A 13,480-nucleotide genomic window follows, 5' to 3' on the forward strand; every position below is an offset into this window, starting at 1 on the left:
GGTGCCCCTCACTCCCGACCCGCAGCCCCTGCCAGCCCAGCCTTGACCCCCCCAGCTCTGCCGGTGCCCCTCACTCCCGACCCACAGCCCCTGCTAGCCCGGCCCTGCCCCCCCAGCTCTGCCGGTGCCCCTCACTCCCAACCCGCAGCCCCTGCCAGCCCAGCCCCCCCCGCAGTGCCCCTCACTCCCGACCCGCAGCCCCTGCCAGCCCTGCCCCCCCCCAGCTCTGCCGGTGCCCCTCACTCCCGACCCGCAGCCCCTGGGCGCTGGTCGAGGCTGCAAGTGCCGGGCAGCTGCGAGCCGGGGATTGTGGTTGCAGAGGAAACGCCTCACGGCCGTGCTGAGCCCAGGGGGTTTGTGCGTCAGCCCAGAGCCCACAGGGGCCCTGTCGCCCCCACAGCCCTAGAGCCGCTGGCGGCCCCAACCCCGACCTGCACAGACAGCGAGAGGCCCTGCATCCCCCACCCTCCATGTGGTCAGCGTCTCCGCTCCGGGCTGCTGACCCCGGCCCGGTCTGGTGCCAGATGCTCTATACCACAGAGACAGCTCACACGCAGAGCCATGAGGCTGCGGGTCGGGAGTGAGGGGCACCGGCAGAGCTGTGGGGGCAGGGCTGGGCTGGCAGGGGCTGTGGGTCGGGAGTGAGGGGCACCGGCAGAGCTGGGGGGGCAGGGCTGGGCTGGCAGGGGCTGCGGGTCGGGAGTGAGGGGCACTGGCAGAGCTGTGGGGGGGCAGGGCCGGGCTGGCAGGGGCTGCGGGTCGGGAGTGAGGGGCACCGGCAGAGCTGGGGGGGGCAGGGCTGGGCTGGCTGGGGCTGTGGGTCGGGAGTGAGGGGCACCGGCAGAGCTGGGGGGGGGGCTGGGCTAGCAGGGGCTGCGGGTCGGGAGTGAGGGGCACCGGCAGAGCTGCGGGGGGCAGGGCCGGGCTAGCGGGGGCTGCGGGTCAGGAGTGAGGGGCACCGGCGGTGCTGGGGGGGCAGGACTGAGCTAGCGGGGGCTGCGGGTCGGGAGTGAGGGGCACTGGCAGGGCTGGGGGGGGCAGGCCTGGCGGGGGGCAGGGGCTGCGGGTCGGGAGTGAGGGCACCGGCAAAGCTGGGAGAGCAGGGGCTGCGGGTCGGGAGTGAGGGGCACCGGCAGAGCTGGGGGGGCAGGCCGGGGGGGGGGCAGGGGCTGCGGGTCGGGAGTTAGGGGCACTGGCAGGGCTGGGGGGAACTGGGGGGGCAGGGGCTGCGGGTCGGGAGTGAGGGGCACCGGCAGAGCTGGGGGGGGCAAGCCTGGGGGGGGCAGGGGCTGCGGGTCGGGAGTGAGGGGCACCGGCAGAGCTGCGGGGGGCAGGCCTGGGGGGGCAGGGGCTGCGGGTCGGGAGTGAGGGTCACTGGCAGGGCTGGGGGGGACTGGGGGGGCAGGGGCTGCGGGTCGGGAGTGAGGGGCACCGGCAGAGCTGGGGGGGACTGGGGGGGCAGGGGCTGCGGGTCGGGAGTGAGGGGCACCGGCAGAGCTGGGGGGGCAAGCCTGGGGGGGGGCAGGGGCTGCGGGTCGGGAGTGAGGGGCACCGGCAGAGCTGCGGGGGGCAGGCCTGGGGGGGGCAGGGGCTGCGGGTCGGGAGTGAGGGTCACTGGCAGGGCTGGGGGGGGACTGGGGGGGCACGGGCTGCGGGTCGGGAGTGAGGGGCACCGGCAGAGCTGGGGGGGACTGGGGGGGCAGGGGCTGCGGGTCGGGAGTGAGGGGCACCGGCAGAGCTGGGGGGGAATGGGGGGGCAGGGGCTGCCGGTCGGGAGTGAGGGGCACCGGCAGGGCCGGGGCAGAGGGGCCTGGCCCGGGGGGGAGGTTTCCGGCCCAGCGGAGGCGTCGCTCTCTGGGCCCCGCTCGCTCTGGTTTCTGTGACTCACGTCCGGTGGGGGCTGCCTGGATCCTGCCGCCCCGCGGGGTCGGGGTCGGGGTCTCACTCCTGCAGCCCCCGGCGTCATGGCTCTGCACCGCCTCTGCGTTTGCCTGCTCAGCTGGTCCGGTAAGGGGGCCCTGCCCCTCCTGCCCCCCGCCCAGGGGTCCTGCAGCCGGGGATGGGCCCGGGGTACAATCGTCCCTTCCCTCGCCCCGGGTGCGGGAAACTCCCCTGATCCCCTCCTGGGTTATCGCTTCACCTCCCCTCTTCTGTCCATCCCTCCCCCACTCCCCTCCGCCCGTGCCCGGCCCATCGCTCCATCGGCCCGTTGGAGCCAGGACCCCTGGCCCGGCATCATCCCGGCTACGATCTCGCCAGAGCCCCGTCCGCAGGGAAGTCGCCCTCCCTGGTCTGACGTGACCCCTCCCAGCCGCTCTACCCCCCTGGGACACCCCGAGTGGGTCCCGGCGCGGCCGCCACTGACACGTGGAGCCCGGCGAAAAGAGACCAAAAAACCTCGCATTTTTCTGGTTTTCATCTCACTGTTTTTTTGATATTTCCCTCTTTTTTTGCTCCCCCAAAATCATATTTGGCTTTTTCAAAGTCAGACATACCGGGCGAGGTAAGAGCTGTTACGGGACTGACTGGGAGATGCTGCTGAGGCCCTCAGGGCATTCAGGGCGTTGTCTTTTGGGTGGAAAGCCCCCAGAATGTTTCCTCAAGGAATCTAGGGAAAAAATGAACTGACCCACCTCACCAAGCAGTGAAAATTGCCCAAAGCCGCTTAAATATTCCCAAAACCGAGAAAACCCCAAATAATTCTGTAAAAGGGTTTGATGAAAAACCCAACATTCCCGCCCCCCCCAGTTTTGAAAACCCCAACGTTGTCCACCGAAAAATGTCCCTGGAAAATCCCTTTTTCTGAACAAGGTTTTTCATTTTGGAAACCAGATGTTTTCGGGGTGGGGATAAAAAGCAACAGAAGTTGACAAAACCCCCCAAATGATTCCTCTAAAACGTGCCTGGAAAAGACAGACCAAGTCTAATGTTAGCCCCATGAGCCCGCGTTTGCAGAATCCAGCCTGCGTGACTTAATCTTAATCTAATCTGGATTCTTTCATCTTTATTTAATCCACATTTTCTTGGGTTTTGACCGACGACAGTCACTGAATGAGAAATGGAACCATCTTGCCGGAAACGAACAATTCTCCCCTGCCAGTTTTCAGGGCTGCAAAGAAATCGCCATTTTTAGTCTCAACTTGCCAGCTCACGATTTGGTTTTGACGCTATTCGGTGTTTTCCTGAACGCTCCGGCTTCTGCAGGTCTGCAGGGAACGGTCCGTTTTTCTTTTATAAAAACCCAGCAAGTTCCCAGCATTTTGTATTGTGGAGAAACATTCAAAACTGGGAATTCTGAACCTGCAAAAGGTAGAAAGACAAAGATTTCCTCTTTCCCCCCCTAAATCTTGTGAATTTTAGGCAAATCTCATGAGTTTTTGGGGAGGTTAACTCGTGGCCGGGGTTAGCAATGCTGCAGACTCAATTCGACGGGGCAAATTATGCTGTTAAATTGAAGATTATGCCTCGGTGTTTGCGTGATAAGAGCCGTGAGCAAGCGAAGCTGCTTCCAACGGAGCTGGTTAATAACCCTGGTTTTTTAAGTGGCCAATTCCAATGTGCAAGCACAAGTCAGGCTCCGCCGTGAATCACGAGATGGACTTTGAAAAAATCCCGGTTGTAAAAAATAATCCACCTGGGAGTTGTCTGTCTTTGCCTCTCCTTTTCCAAGCCGCAAGGTTCCATAAAAACCTTCCGTCAAAAAGGTTTTCGGTGGGAAAAGGCTTTTCCGTTACATTAAATTCTCAGCCCAGATTTGCGGGTTCTCAGCCAGGAACCCCTCGTTTGTTGCGAATGCCGCAAACCTGAACGAGGCCCAAGCAAAGCGTTTCTGTTCCTGTCGAAGATTTTCCATTGGGGAAAAATAGATATTTTCGCAATCGTGTTCGCTGGGTTTTCTCCACAACCCAAAGGGCTAGAAATCGTTTTTGGGGTTTTTTTGGTAAACAAAAGCTGAATGTGTGATGTATCCACACAACACCGAGAGCAGGAGCTGCAGAAAAACACCAGCTATGGGGATAAAATCGCCAGGATTGGCAACAACATCAAGGGAGCGTCTTGTGCGCTTAATGTGGAGAATACGTTAAGTGACGGAAGGACCAAAGCCGGGCGTTAAACCTGGCTTTATCCGAGGGAAGGCGACGACGGAGGGAGAAGATTTCTGATATTCGAGGGCTCCTCCGTCCGGCAGACAGGAGCTGAACAAGCTCCAAGCTGAAGCCAGACAAATTCAGACCGGGAACCGACTAACAGTCGAGGGGTAATTAACCGTCGGAGCAGCTTCCCGACGGCCGTGGTGGATTGGGCAGCGCTCGGACCCTGCACCTCACGGCTGGGGATTGTCTGACAAGACCCAGATGTGGAGACCTTAGAGATGGCCGCCACACGAGCGGTTGGAGGGTGGGAGAAACGCCGGAGAGAGGGAGACGTAAGGAGCTCCATCCATTCAGCGCCCCCGGCCGAAGACCCAGAGGGGACCCTCTCAGGGCGAGATACGCGGCCCCGAACGGCTCTTTCTCCCACTGGAGAAGGGCTGCCCAAGGCCCGAAGGGGGAAATGAAAGCCAGACGCGTTCCCGTTAGACATAAGGCTCCAGTGTTTCGGAGTGAGGGGGATGGGCCATTGGAAAGACCCACCGAGGGAAGCAGTGGGTTGTCCAGCTCCAATCTGGAGGCCGTCCTCGAAGCCGCGTTGGCCAAGGACCAGCCGGCAGCAGCTGGGTGCAATTGAGTGTTGGGGGAGACCAGGCTCGAGGGCCGAATGTTGTGTCTACTTAGCGTCGCCCCTAAGAAATGCGAGTGAAGTGGGCAAGGGAGGCCGGGCGCTTGGACAATCGCCTTTGGCCAACCCCCTCGGCGTTCCCTCCCCGGCTCCGGGAGGGGAGCGGGGGCTGGTGGTTAGAGTAGGGGGGGCTGGGAGCCAGGACTCCTGGGTTCTCTCCCCGGCTCTGGGAGGGGAGGGGGGTCGTCCGTCCTGCTGACCCTTGGCCTTTGATCCGCCAGGTTCCTGGGCGCAGGACCTGTGGGTCTCCCAGCCCGGCTCCGTGCAGGGCACCGAGGGCGGCTCCGTCACCCTGCCCTGCTCCTACAACAGCACCCGGGAGCCCCGGCTGGGCAGCTACACCTGGGTGAAGGAGGTGGCGGGCGCCCGGCTGGAGCTGAGCGACGGGACCCAGGAGTTCAGGGGCCGGGTGAGCCGGGCCCAGGACCAGAGCTTCCTGCGGGAGCGGAGAGCCGACGTGGAGCTGCGGGAGCTGAGACCCTACGACACCGGGACCTACCGCTGCCTGGTGAAGATCCCCACCCTGGGCGAGGGGGCGGGGAACGGGACGTGGCTCCAGGTGCTGAAAGCGGGTGAGTCCGGGCAGCCCAGGACGCCTGGGTTCTCTCCCCGGGCCTGGGAGGGGAGTGGGGGCTGGTGGGTTAGAGCAGGGGGGGCTGGGTGCCCAGACTCCTGGGTTCTCTCCCCGGCTCTGGGAGGGCAGTGGGGGCTGGTGGGTTAGAGCAGGGGGGGCTGGGAGCCAGGACTCCTGGGTTCTCTCCCCGGCTCTGGGAGGGAAGTGGGGGCTGGTGGTTAGAGCAGGGGGGACTGGGAGCCAGGACTCCTGGGTTCTCTCCCCGGCTCTGGGAGGGAAGTGGGGGCTGGTGGTTAGAGCAGGGGGAGGCTGGGAGCCCGGACTCCTGGGTTCTCTCCCCGGCTCTGGGAGGGGAGTGGGGGCTGGTGGGTTAGAGCAGGGGGGACTGGGAGCCAGGATTCCTGGGTTCTCTCCCGGCTCTGGGAGGGCAGTGGGGGCTGGTGGTTAGACTGGGGTGGTGGTTCTGGATTGAAAAGGGGAAGTGGGGCCGTTATTGTTATTTCTGGGGTGTTGTTAGTGGCTGGTTTTGGGGGCGAGGCTGATGGCGGAGTCAGGGCAGGCGTGGTGGGCCGCGAAGGACGGCGGGGGGAGGCAGAAACGCAGCTGGGGAGCGCGCGAAGGACAGGCCGGAAGGAGGGGCCGGGTCACGAACAAGCGAAAGAAGGAGTGAAAAGCCGAAGGAGGGGACGGAAAGGGAGAGCCAGGGAAGGCCGCGGGAGGAAAGAACGAAGGGAGGAAGAAAGGGACGAATGAAGAGGCGAAAGGAGGGGTGCAGAGAAGCGCAGGGAAGGAGTCGGTGCCGGCTTCCACCCCTTCTTCAGCCGCTTTGTCTCATTCCCGCTTTCCTTCTCTCCCTGCCTTCCAGGCCCCCCATCATCGCCCCCCCTGGCGCTGGGCACTCTCGGCTTGGGCTTGGGCGCGGGCACCGCCGTGGGGGTCGCTGGCGCAGCCGCCGCCCTGGTTTTGATCTGCCACAAGAGGAGACGAGGTGAGTGGGACGGATCCCCCCTGGAACCAGGGCCCCACCGAGCCCCCCCCAGCCCTCCCTCTCGCACGGAGCTGCCCCCCCCAGCTGCACTTTCACCAGCGTTTCACACCGGCAGGGACACGCCCAGCTGCCCTTACACGCAGGGTCTCTGCCACCTGCCTCCCAGCTGCACTTTCACAAGTGTTTCAGTGTTTTCTCAGTGAGCCGTTAGCCTTGTTTGGCCTTTTCACGATTGTACCCGAAAGGCTGCTTGTGGGTGTTCTCAACCTCACACCGTGTTTCAGTAACACACGCAGACAAACTCCATAACATCGCACCCGCCGGTAGCGCACACAATCCGACGAGATGGGCCTGGCGAGCAGGTCCAGACTTTTACAATGACACTTTGCACAAAACGTGTCCTAAATACACGACAGTGGTGAATAGTGAGGTGACCAGCTGTCACAGTGAGATTGAGGGGGGGGCTGCCAGAGACACCGACCCTCAGCCCCAGACTTGACCCGAACCCCAAGCTCCAACCATGGACCCCAAACCCTGACCCCAAACCCCATCCCTACCCCTAACCGGGGACCTTGACATTGACCCTGACACTAACTGGGGACCTTATGAGCTACTGATTGATAATTGGCTCCTCGTTATTGATTATTTGCTATCGTTAGCTACTGATTGGCTATTGAGTCCTTATTATTGATTATTGGCTATTAATTACTGGCTTCTGGTTGGCAATTGGTTCCTGGTTATTGATAATTCACTATTATTAGCTACTGATTAATTATATTGATTATTGGCTATTGATTACTAGCTACTGATTGATAATTGGCTATTGGCTATCGATTATTGGCTACTGATTATTGATTGCTGGTACTGAATATTTATTATTATCTGCTGATTACTGGCTACCAATTATCGAATTTTAGCTCCTGGTTCCTGGCTAAAGATTCTTGCTAGATTACGGGCTACCAGCGATTGACTAATGGCTACTGATTATTGTCTAAAGGTTATTGACGACTGGCTTCTGCCCATTGGCTAACAGCGTCTGCTTATTGGCTTCTACGCAGAGTTGTCTATTGGCGACTAATTATCAATTCCTGGCTATCAGTCCCTGTCGTCTTCCCGTCAGCTGTCAATCACCACTTACCAATTAATGGCCCCAGACTGCCAGCTCCGTTAGCGAGTCTCGATTACGGGCTGGCTATGGATTCCTGCTGAGTGGCTACTGGCGAGCGTTGGCTGCGCTGGGTAGCCGCTAACCCCTGGTTATTGGCGGCTGATTTATGCTGAGAACTGATTAGGCCAAGGAACTTGATAATTGGCTACTGATTATTCTAATTGGCTATTGGCTGAGCTGTGATTCTGGGCCACTGACTAGCGATTTCTGGCTCCCGCTGGTTAATTAATTACATGAATGATCCCCCTAGACCAGCGAGAAGTAGGACCCCAGATGGAAGCCCCAATGCCGGTGAGACCCCGCTGTGGGGGATGAAGTGAGGGGTGTGTGTGGAGGGGGATGGACGTAGGGGGGAATGGGAGGATGGAGTGAGGGGTGTGTGGGGGGTCTGGAGTGAGGGGTGGGGGGGGATGGAGTGAGGGGTGTGGGGGGGATGGAGGGATGGGGGATGGGGGAGGGCGAGTGGGGGGGACAGAGGGGTGTGGGGGGGATGGAGGGGCATGTGCAGGGACAGGCAGCGCAGTGCCTGGGGAGGTGGCTCTGTGAGTCGGGGGCTCCCCTGCCGGAGGTGCCTGGGGTGGGGACAAGGCTGGCCTGGGAGGTGGGGCTGGGGGGGGCGGATCACCTGGGGGAAGAGCTGAAGGGACAATCCTGGCTGGGATGACTGTGGGGGGCTGACAGGGCTGATGGGGCCATGGGGGAGGGGTCTGAGGGGTTGGGGGGGGGGCTGCCAGGCTGTGGAGACGCTGGGGGTTCGATGGGGGGGGGCTGACGGGGCTGTGGGGGGTCTGAAGGGGTCTGTGGGGGGCTGACGGGGCTGTGGGGGGGGATGAGGGGGTCTGTGGGGGGGGGGCTGACAGGTTTGTGGGGGTCGGTGGGGGCTGACAAGGCCGAGGGGGGGGGCTGACGGGGCTGTGGGAGGGCTGAGGGGGTCGGTGGGGGGCTGACGGGGCTGTGGGGGGCTGACAGGTCTGTGGGGGTCGGTGGGGGCTGACAAGGCCGAGGGGGGGGGGCTGACGGGGCTGTGGGAGGGCTGAGGGGGTCGGTGGGGGGCTGACGGGGCTGTGGGGAGTCTGAGGGGGTCTGTGGGGGGCTGATGGGGCTGTGGGGTGACGGGTCCGTCTCTGTCCATCTCGCCCAGGCCCAGAGCCGAGCTACGCGGAGCTGAGGGTGAAGCCGGGTCGGCGCCCGGCGCCCGCGGGTGAACTCGTCACCTACGCCGCCATCGGGGGCAGCCTCCGGGGCTAGGGGCTCAGCCGGGGGGGGACGGAGACCCCCATATTCCCCCCTCACCCCACCCACCCACGCCTCCCACCCCCCCATGCTCCCCCATACACGCACCCCACACATGTCCCCCTTCCACATGCCCCCTGCACCTCACACCACGTGTGCACCCCCCACGCACCCCCCCCACAGCACCGGCAGGAGGGGGCAGCAGGGACCCCCCCAGTAGGGGGACACATTCACACCCCCTAAACCAGCCCTGCTGCATGTCTCCATCCTCCCAGCAGGGGCTGCAGTTCCACCGTCCGCCACCAGGGGGCGGCCTCGCCCTGCAGTATCACCCCCCTACCTCCCCCCCCCCCCCCCCCCCCCCGCACAAGCTACTCTGGGGCTCCCGGGTCCCTGCTCCCCCCCCCAGCCCACCCTCCCTGTGTCCCGCCCCAGCCGTCCCCTCCCGCCCGTCTCCGGCCTGCGATGCTGAGTCTGGGGTGGAGCCTGGCCGGAGCTGGGACCGAGCGGCTCCAGGAACCAGGTGTTTCTGGGCCCGGCCCGGCGCAGCGCTGGGAGGGAGCCAGGCAGGGTAACTGTCCCCGGCTCCCGCGGGGGGGCCCGGAGACGCTGCGAGATGCCGTAACCCCCCCATCCCCCCTCGCCAAAATGGCTAGAAAAATCCACAGAGCGGCTAAGCATAGCCTGGAAGACCAGCTAGCGAAACCGGAGCCGGGCTGGAGAAACCCGGAGCCGGGCTGGAGAAACCCGGAGCTGGGCTAGTGAACCCGGAGCTGGGCTAGTAAACCCGGAGCTGGGCTGGAGAAACCCGGAGCTGGGCTAGTGAACCCGGAGCTGGGCTGACCGCCCAACGTGTCGAGAGAAAAGACTGTGGGTTTGGCTGGGCCGCAGGCAGGGGTGAGGGGCCGGCAGCAGCCCCCAGGCCCATGAGCTCCATCACGAGGGGTTGTGTGTTTAGATCCGGAGGTTCTGTGGGGCGGGGGGAGCCCGGAGCTCGGGGAGCAGGGGCTGCGGGTCGGGAGTGAGGGGCACCGGCAGAGTCTAGTCCTGGACTCCCCCCATGCCACAGTTCTGCCGGTGCCCCTCACTTCCGACCCACAGCCCCTGCCAGCCCAGCCCTGCCCCCCCCCCAGCTCTACCGGTGCCCCTCACTCCCGACCCGCAGCCCCTGCTAACCCAGCCCTGCCCCCCCAGCTCTGCCAGTGCCCCTCACTCCCGACCCGCAGCCCCCTGCCAGCCCAGCCCTGCCCCCCCCAGCTCTGCCGGTGCCCCTCACTCCCAACCCGCAGCCCCCCTGCTAGCCCAGCCCTGCCCCCCCAGCTCTACCGGTGCCCCTCACGCCCGACCCGCAGCTCCCGCCAGCCCAGTCCTGCTCCCCCCAGCTCTGCCGGTGCCCCTCACTCCCGACCCGCAGCCCCTGCTAACCCAGCCCTGCCCCCCCAGCTCTGCCAGTGCCCCTCACTCCCGACCCGCAGCCCCTGCCAGCCCAGCCCTGCCCCCCCCAGCTCTGCCAGTGCCCCTCACTCCCGACCCGCAGCCCCCTGCTAGCCCAGACCTCTGCTCCCCCCAGCTCTGCCAGTGCCCCTCAGACCTGACCCACAGCTTCTGAAGAGGACCCAAGACACCCACCCAGTGGCCAGCGCTGGACTCACTGTCCCTTCCTGACCCCGAGTTCCCAGCCTCACTCTCCGTCTTGGAGCATGAGGGCTAACTGCTGCCGTGGTGGTTTTTCAGGCGGTAGAGGACGCGGCCGGCGTCTGTTTCCTCCCACAGGCCGTGAGAGCCGGTGACCCAGTTTTTCCACTCCCCCGGCCTCTCGACAGCCGCTTATACAACCCGGCCTCCAGCCCCGCTCAGGAAACAGGTCCTGGGCTGGGCGTGTGGTCGGCTGAGCGCTCGGGCGGCCGCGTGGGGCTGAACCACGCACGTCACCAGCGGCTGATCCGGAGCGGGGCCGGCTCTCCAGGGAGGAAAGGAACGAAGGACCAGGACTCCGGCTCCCCAGATCCCTGGTCCCCCGTCAGTTCCCCCCGGGCAGACCCTGGGCAGCTCCGTCTCCAGCTGGACGGGGCGATGGGCGAACGCCGGCCTGGGCCGTGGCCGGGGGGATCTTGGGTAGGAGCCGGGAGGGGGTTTTCCCGCGGCTGGGTCCTGGCTCCCGTTCCGGTGCCCGCGATTCGAGGAGGACGTGGGTCAATCGGGGAGGAGTCCCCAGGACGATGAAAGGGTTAGAAAACCGGCCTCCGAGCGAGACCCCCAGCTCGGTCCATGAGCTGAGCACGGCCGGCGAGGGGGGGACGTGTCCCGGCTGGAGGCACCGACCGGGGGAACCAAACACCCCCCCGGGGTCCTCAGGCCGGCAGGGGATCGAACTCCAGCCTGGCCCGGAGCTGGAGCCGGAGCTGGGCAGAGCCAGCCTGGGAACAAGGCGTCCGTTTGTGCCAGGAGGGGAATTCCCCAGGTGGGTGATTTTCCCGGGCCCTGGGGGGGCTCCCGCCGGGGTGAGGTTTAAATCGGGCGCGTTCCTTCTGGACCAGTTGCCCTGGGTCAAACAGGCAGTAACGGGGCTGCGGGGAGGGGGGGGGGGCATTGGGGCTGTTTGCAGCCCGGGATCGTCTCACAAAGCGATGGAGGCGGGAGCAGGACGCGTGGGACGGGCTGGTGGGGCTGCGAGCCCCCGGTGTTGGCGCTGAATAAAGTCACGCCCATGTAAGAAGCTGTTGACCTAAATTAATGTGTCCCGTACATCTGGCTCCTAGCTCCCCTGCTCTAACCACCAGGCCCCACTCCCCTCTCAGAGCCGGAGAGAGAACCCAGGAGTCCTGGCTCCCAGCCCCCCCTGCTCTAACCACCAGGCCCCACTCCCCTCCCAGAGCTGGGGAGAGAACCCAGGAGTCCTGGTTCCCAGCCCCCCTGCTCTAACCCACCAGGCCCCACTCCCCTCCCAGAGCCGGGGACAGAACCCAGGAGTCCTGGCTCTGAACCCCCCCTGCTCTAACCCACCAGCCCCCACTCCCCTCCCAGAGCTGGGGAGAGAACCCAGGAGTCCGGGCTCCCAGCCCCCCCTGCTCTAACCCACCAGCCCCCACTCCCCTCCCAGAGCCGGGGATGGAACCCAGGAGTCCGGGCCCCTCCCCTCCCCTCCCCCCCCTTGGCCCCTGGGCCGGAAGCCAGGAACCGGCCGCGTTAGGCGGGTGGTGTTCAGAGGCTCATTTCCTGACCCCCCCCCCCCCCGGTGCGAGTCGCACCAGCCCTGCACCCGCTCTCCTGTGCCCTCGCACCGGCAGCCATGGCCCCAGGCCCCCTGCTCTGGACGCTGGCGCTGATTGCAGGTGAGTGGGGAGGGAGGGGGCGCGAGGCTGGGACGGGGGGATTTGAACCCGCAGCCCAGACAGACCGAGCGGGGCGCATGGGGCACTGGCCAGCCGGCTCTCCGTGGGCAGAGAGATGCTGTACGGGCTGGGTGGGTGGGCACGTCGCCCCATCCATCCCTATGTATCCAGTGCCCCGCACCCGCCCTGCCTATCCCCAGCCCCTGACCAACGCTGCCCGCGGGCCGGGATGAATGTACCACTTGCGGCGAGCGTGAACCGGAGCGGTCTGGGCCATGAGGCATCGCTCTGAGCCGGTCCTGGCGGGCACCGGCAGAGCCAGCTGTGTGTGCACGGGCCCCATCCCTGGGGTCGCTGCATGGGGCCTGCAAGGGGTGATTGCCTTGAAACCAGGGGTTCTCACCCTTTTCCTGCCCGAGCCCCCCACAACATGCCCGGCAATTGTCCAGGGCCCCACGCCAAGGAGGACCCACAAAGCTACAGTACTCAGGCTTTGGTTTCGGCGCCAGCCGGCTCGGGGCCCCGGGCATCAGTCCTGGCTTTCTGCCCTGGGCCGGCCTGGCTGGGGGGCCCCCCGAAACCTGCTCGGACCCCTGGTTGGGAACGGCTGCTCTGAACTAACCTGGCCGATCCAGGCATCAAGTGAATGATTCTGCCTCCGAAACGCAAGTGATTCAATCATGAACGTGGCCCATTTCTCAGCGAGCGGCTCCGTCAGTCTCACACTTGAATTCATCTGATACCGTCCGGAGCCGTTGTATTTTCACAGCTAAGGCCAGGAAATAACGATACACGATTTAACGACTGAGCCCAGTTAACGGTTACATTTTCACAGCTAAGCCCACGAAACGGGTTGCAAGTTTTGAATGAAACCGGGAAAATTATTTCAAAATTCATGTAATTTTCTTCACGAGCTTTTCTTACGACCGGCCTCATCCAATTGTGGCGATTTCTTTGTTACTAGGACGTTACGGCAAAGTATTTAAATCAACCCAAAATTATTGCAATTTCTTTGAGCGAATCCGAGCCAAGTGTGGCGATTTGTTTGTTTGCCCTTTCCAAATTCTTGCCATGTCTTCAAAGAATTAATCCTAGAAACGGATAGAAATTGATTCCAATTAATCAGAGTAATTTGAGGAAGTTTAGGAGGTAATCCTGGGTCATTCTTCCATATTTAAATATTAATTATCTTGCAATATTTAAATATTAATCCCAGCCAACTCTGGTAATTTAAAATATAATTCCAGCAAATTAATTCACCATTTGAGTAACCCTAATAAACTCTTTTTCTTTACAATTTAATTGCTGCTAATAAAGATAATTTATTTGGTGATTTCTTGAAAATTACTGCAAAATCCACTGATTTTTTGCGGTTCCTTTAAAATATAATCCCAGTTTGAACTAAT

At 63.1% G+C, this 13,480-nt stretch overlaps 1 protein-coding gene across 1 annotated transcript; it reads left to right on the top strand.

The window, feature by feature from the left end:
* The first annotated feature begins 1,850 nt into the window (after nucleotides 1–1,850).
* On the top strand, nucleotides 1,851–8,757 carry NCR3 (natural cytotoxicity triggering receptor 3). The gene is made up of 5 exons (XM_054015159.1): nucleotides 1,851–2,007; nucleotides 5,001–5,351; nucleotides 6,219–6,341; nucleotides 7,760–7,813; nucleotides 8,651–8,757. Exons 1-5 carry the CDS (start codon nucleotides 1,965–1,967, stop codon nucleotides 8,755–8,757), a joined length of 678 nt encoding a protein of 225 aa, XP_053871134.1. The 5' UTR covers nucleotides 1,851–1,964.
* Nucleotides 8,758–13,480: the final 4,723 nt, after the last annotated feature.

The sequence above is a fragment of the Malaclemys terrapin genome, unplaced genomic scaffold (genome assembly GCF_027887155.1).
Source record: "Malaclemys terrapin pileata isolate rMalTer1 unplaced genomic scaffold, rMalTer1.hap1 scaffold_58, whole genome shotgun sequence".
NCBI lineage: Eukaryota > Metazoa > Chordata > Testudines > Emydidae > Malaclemys > Malaclemys terrapin.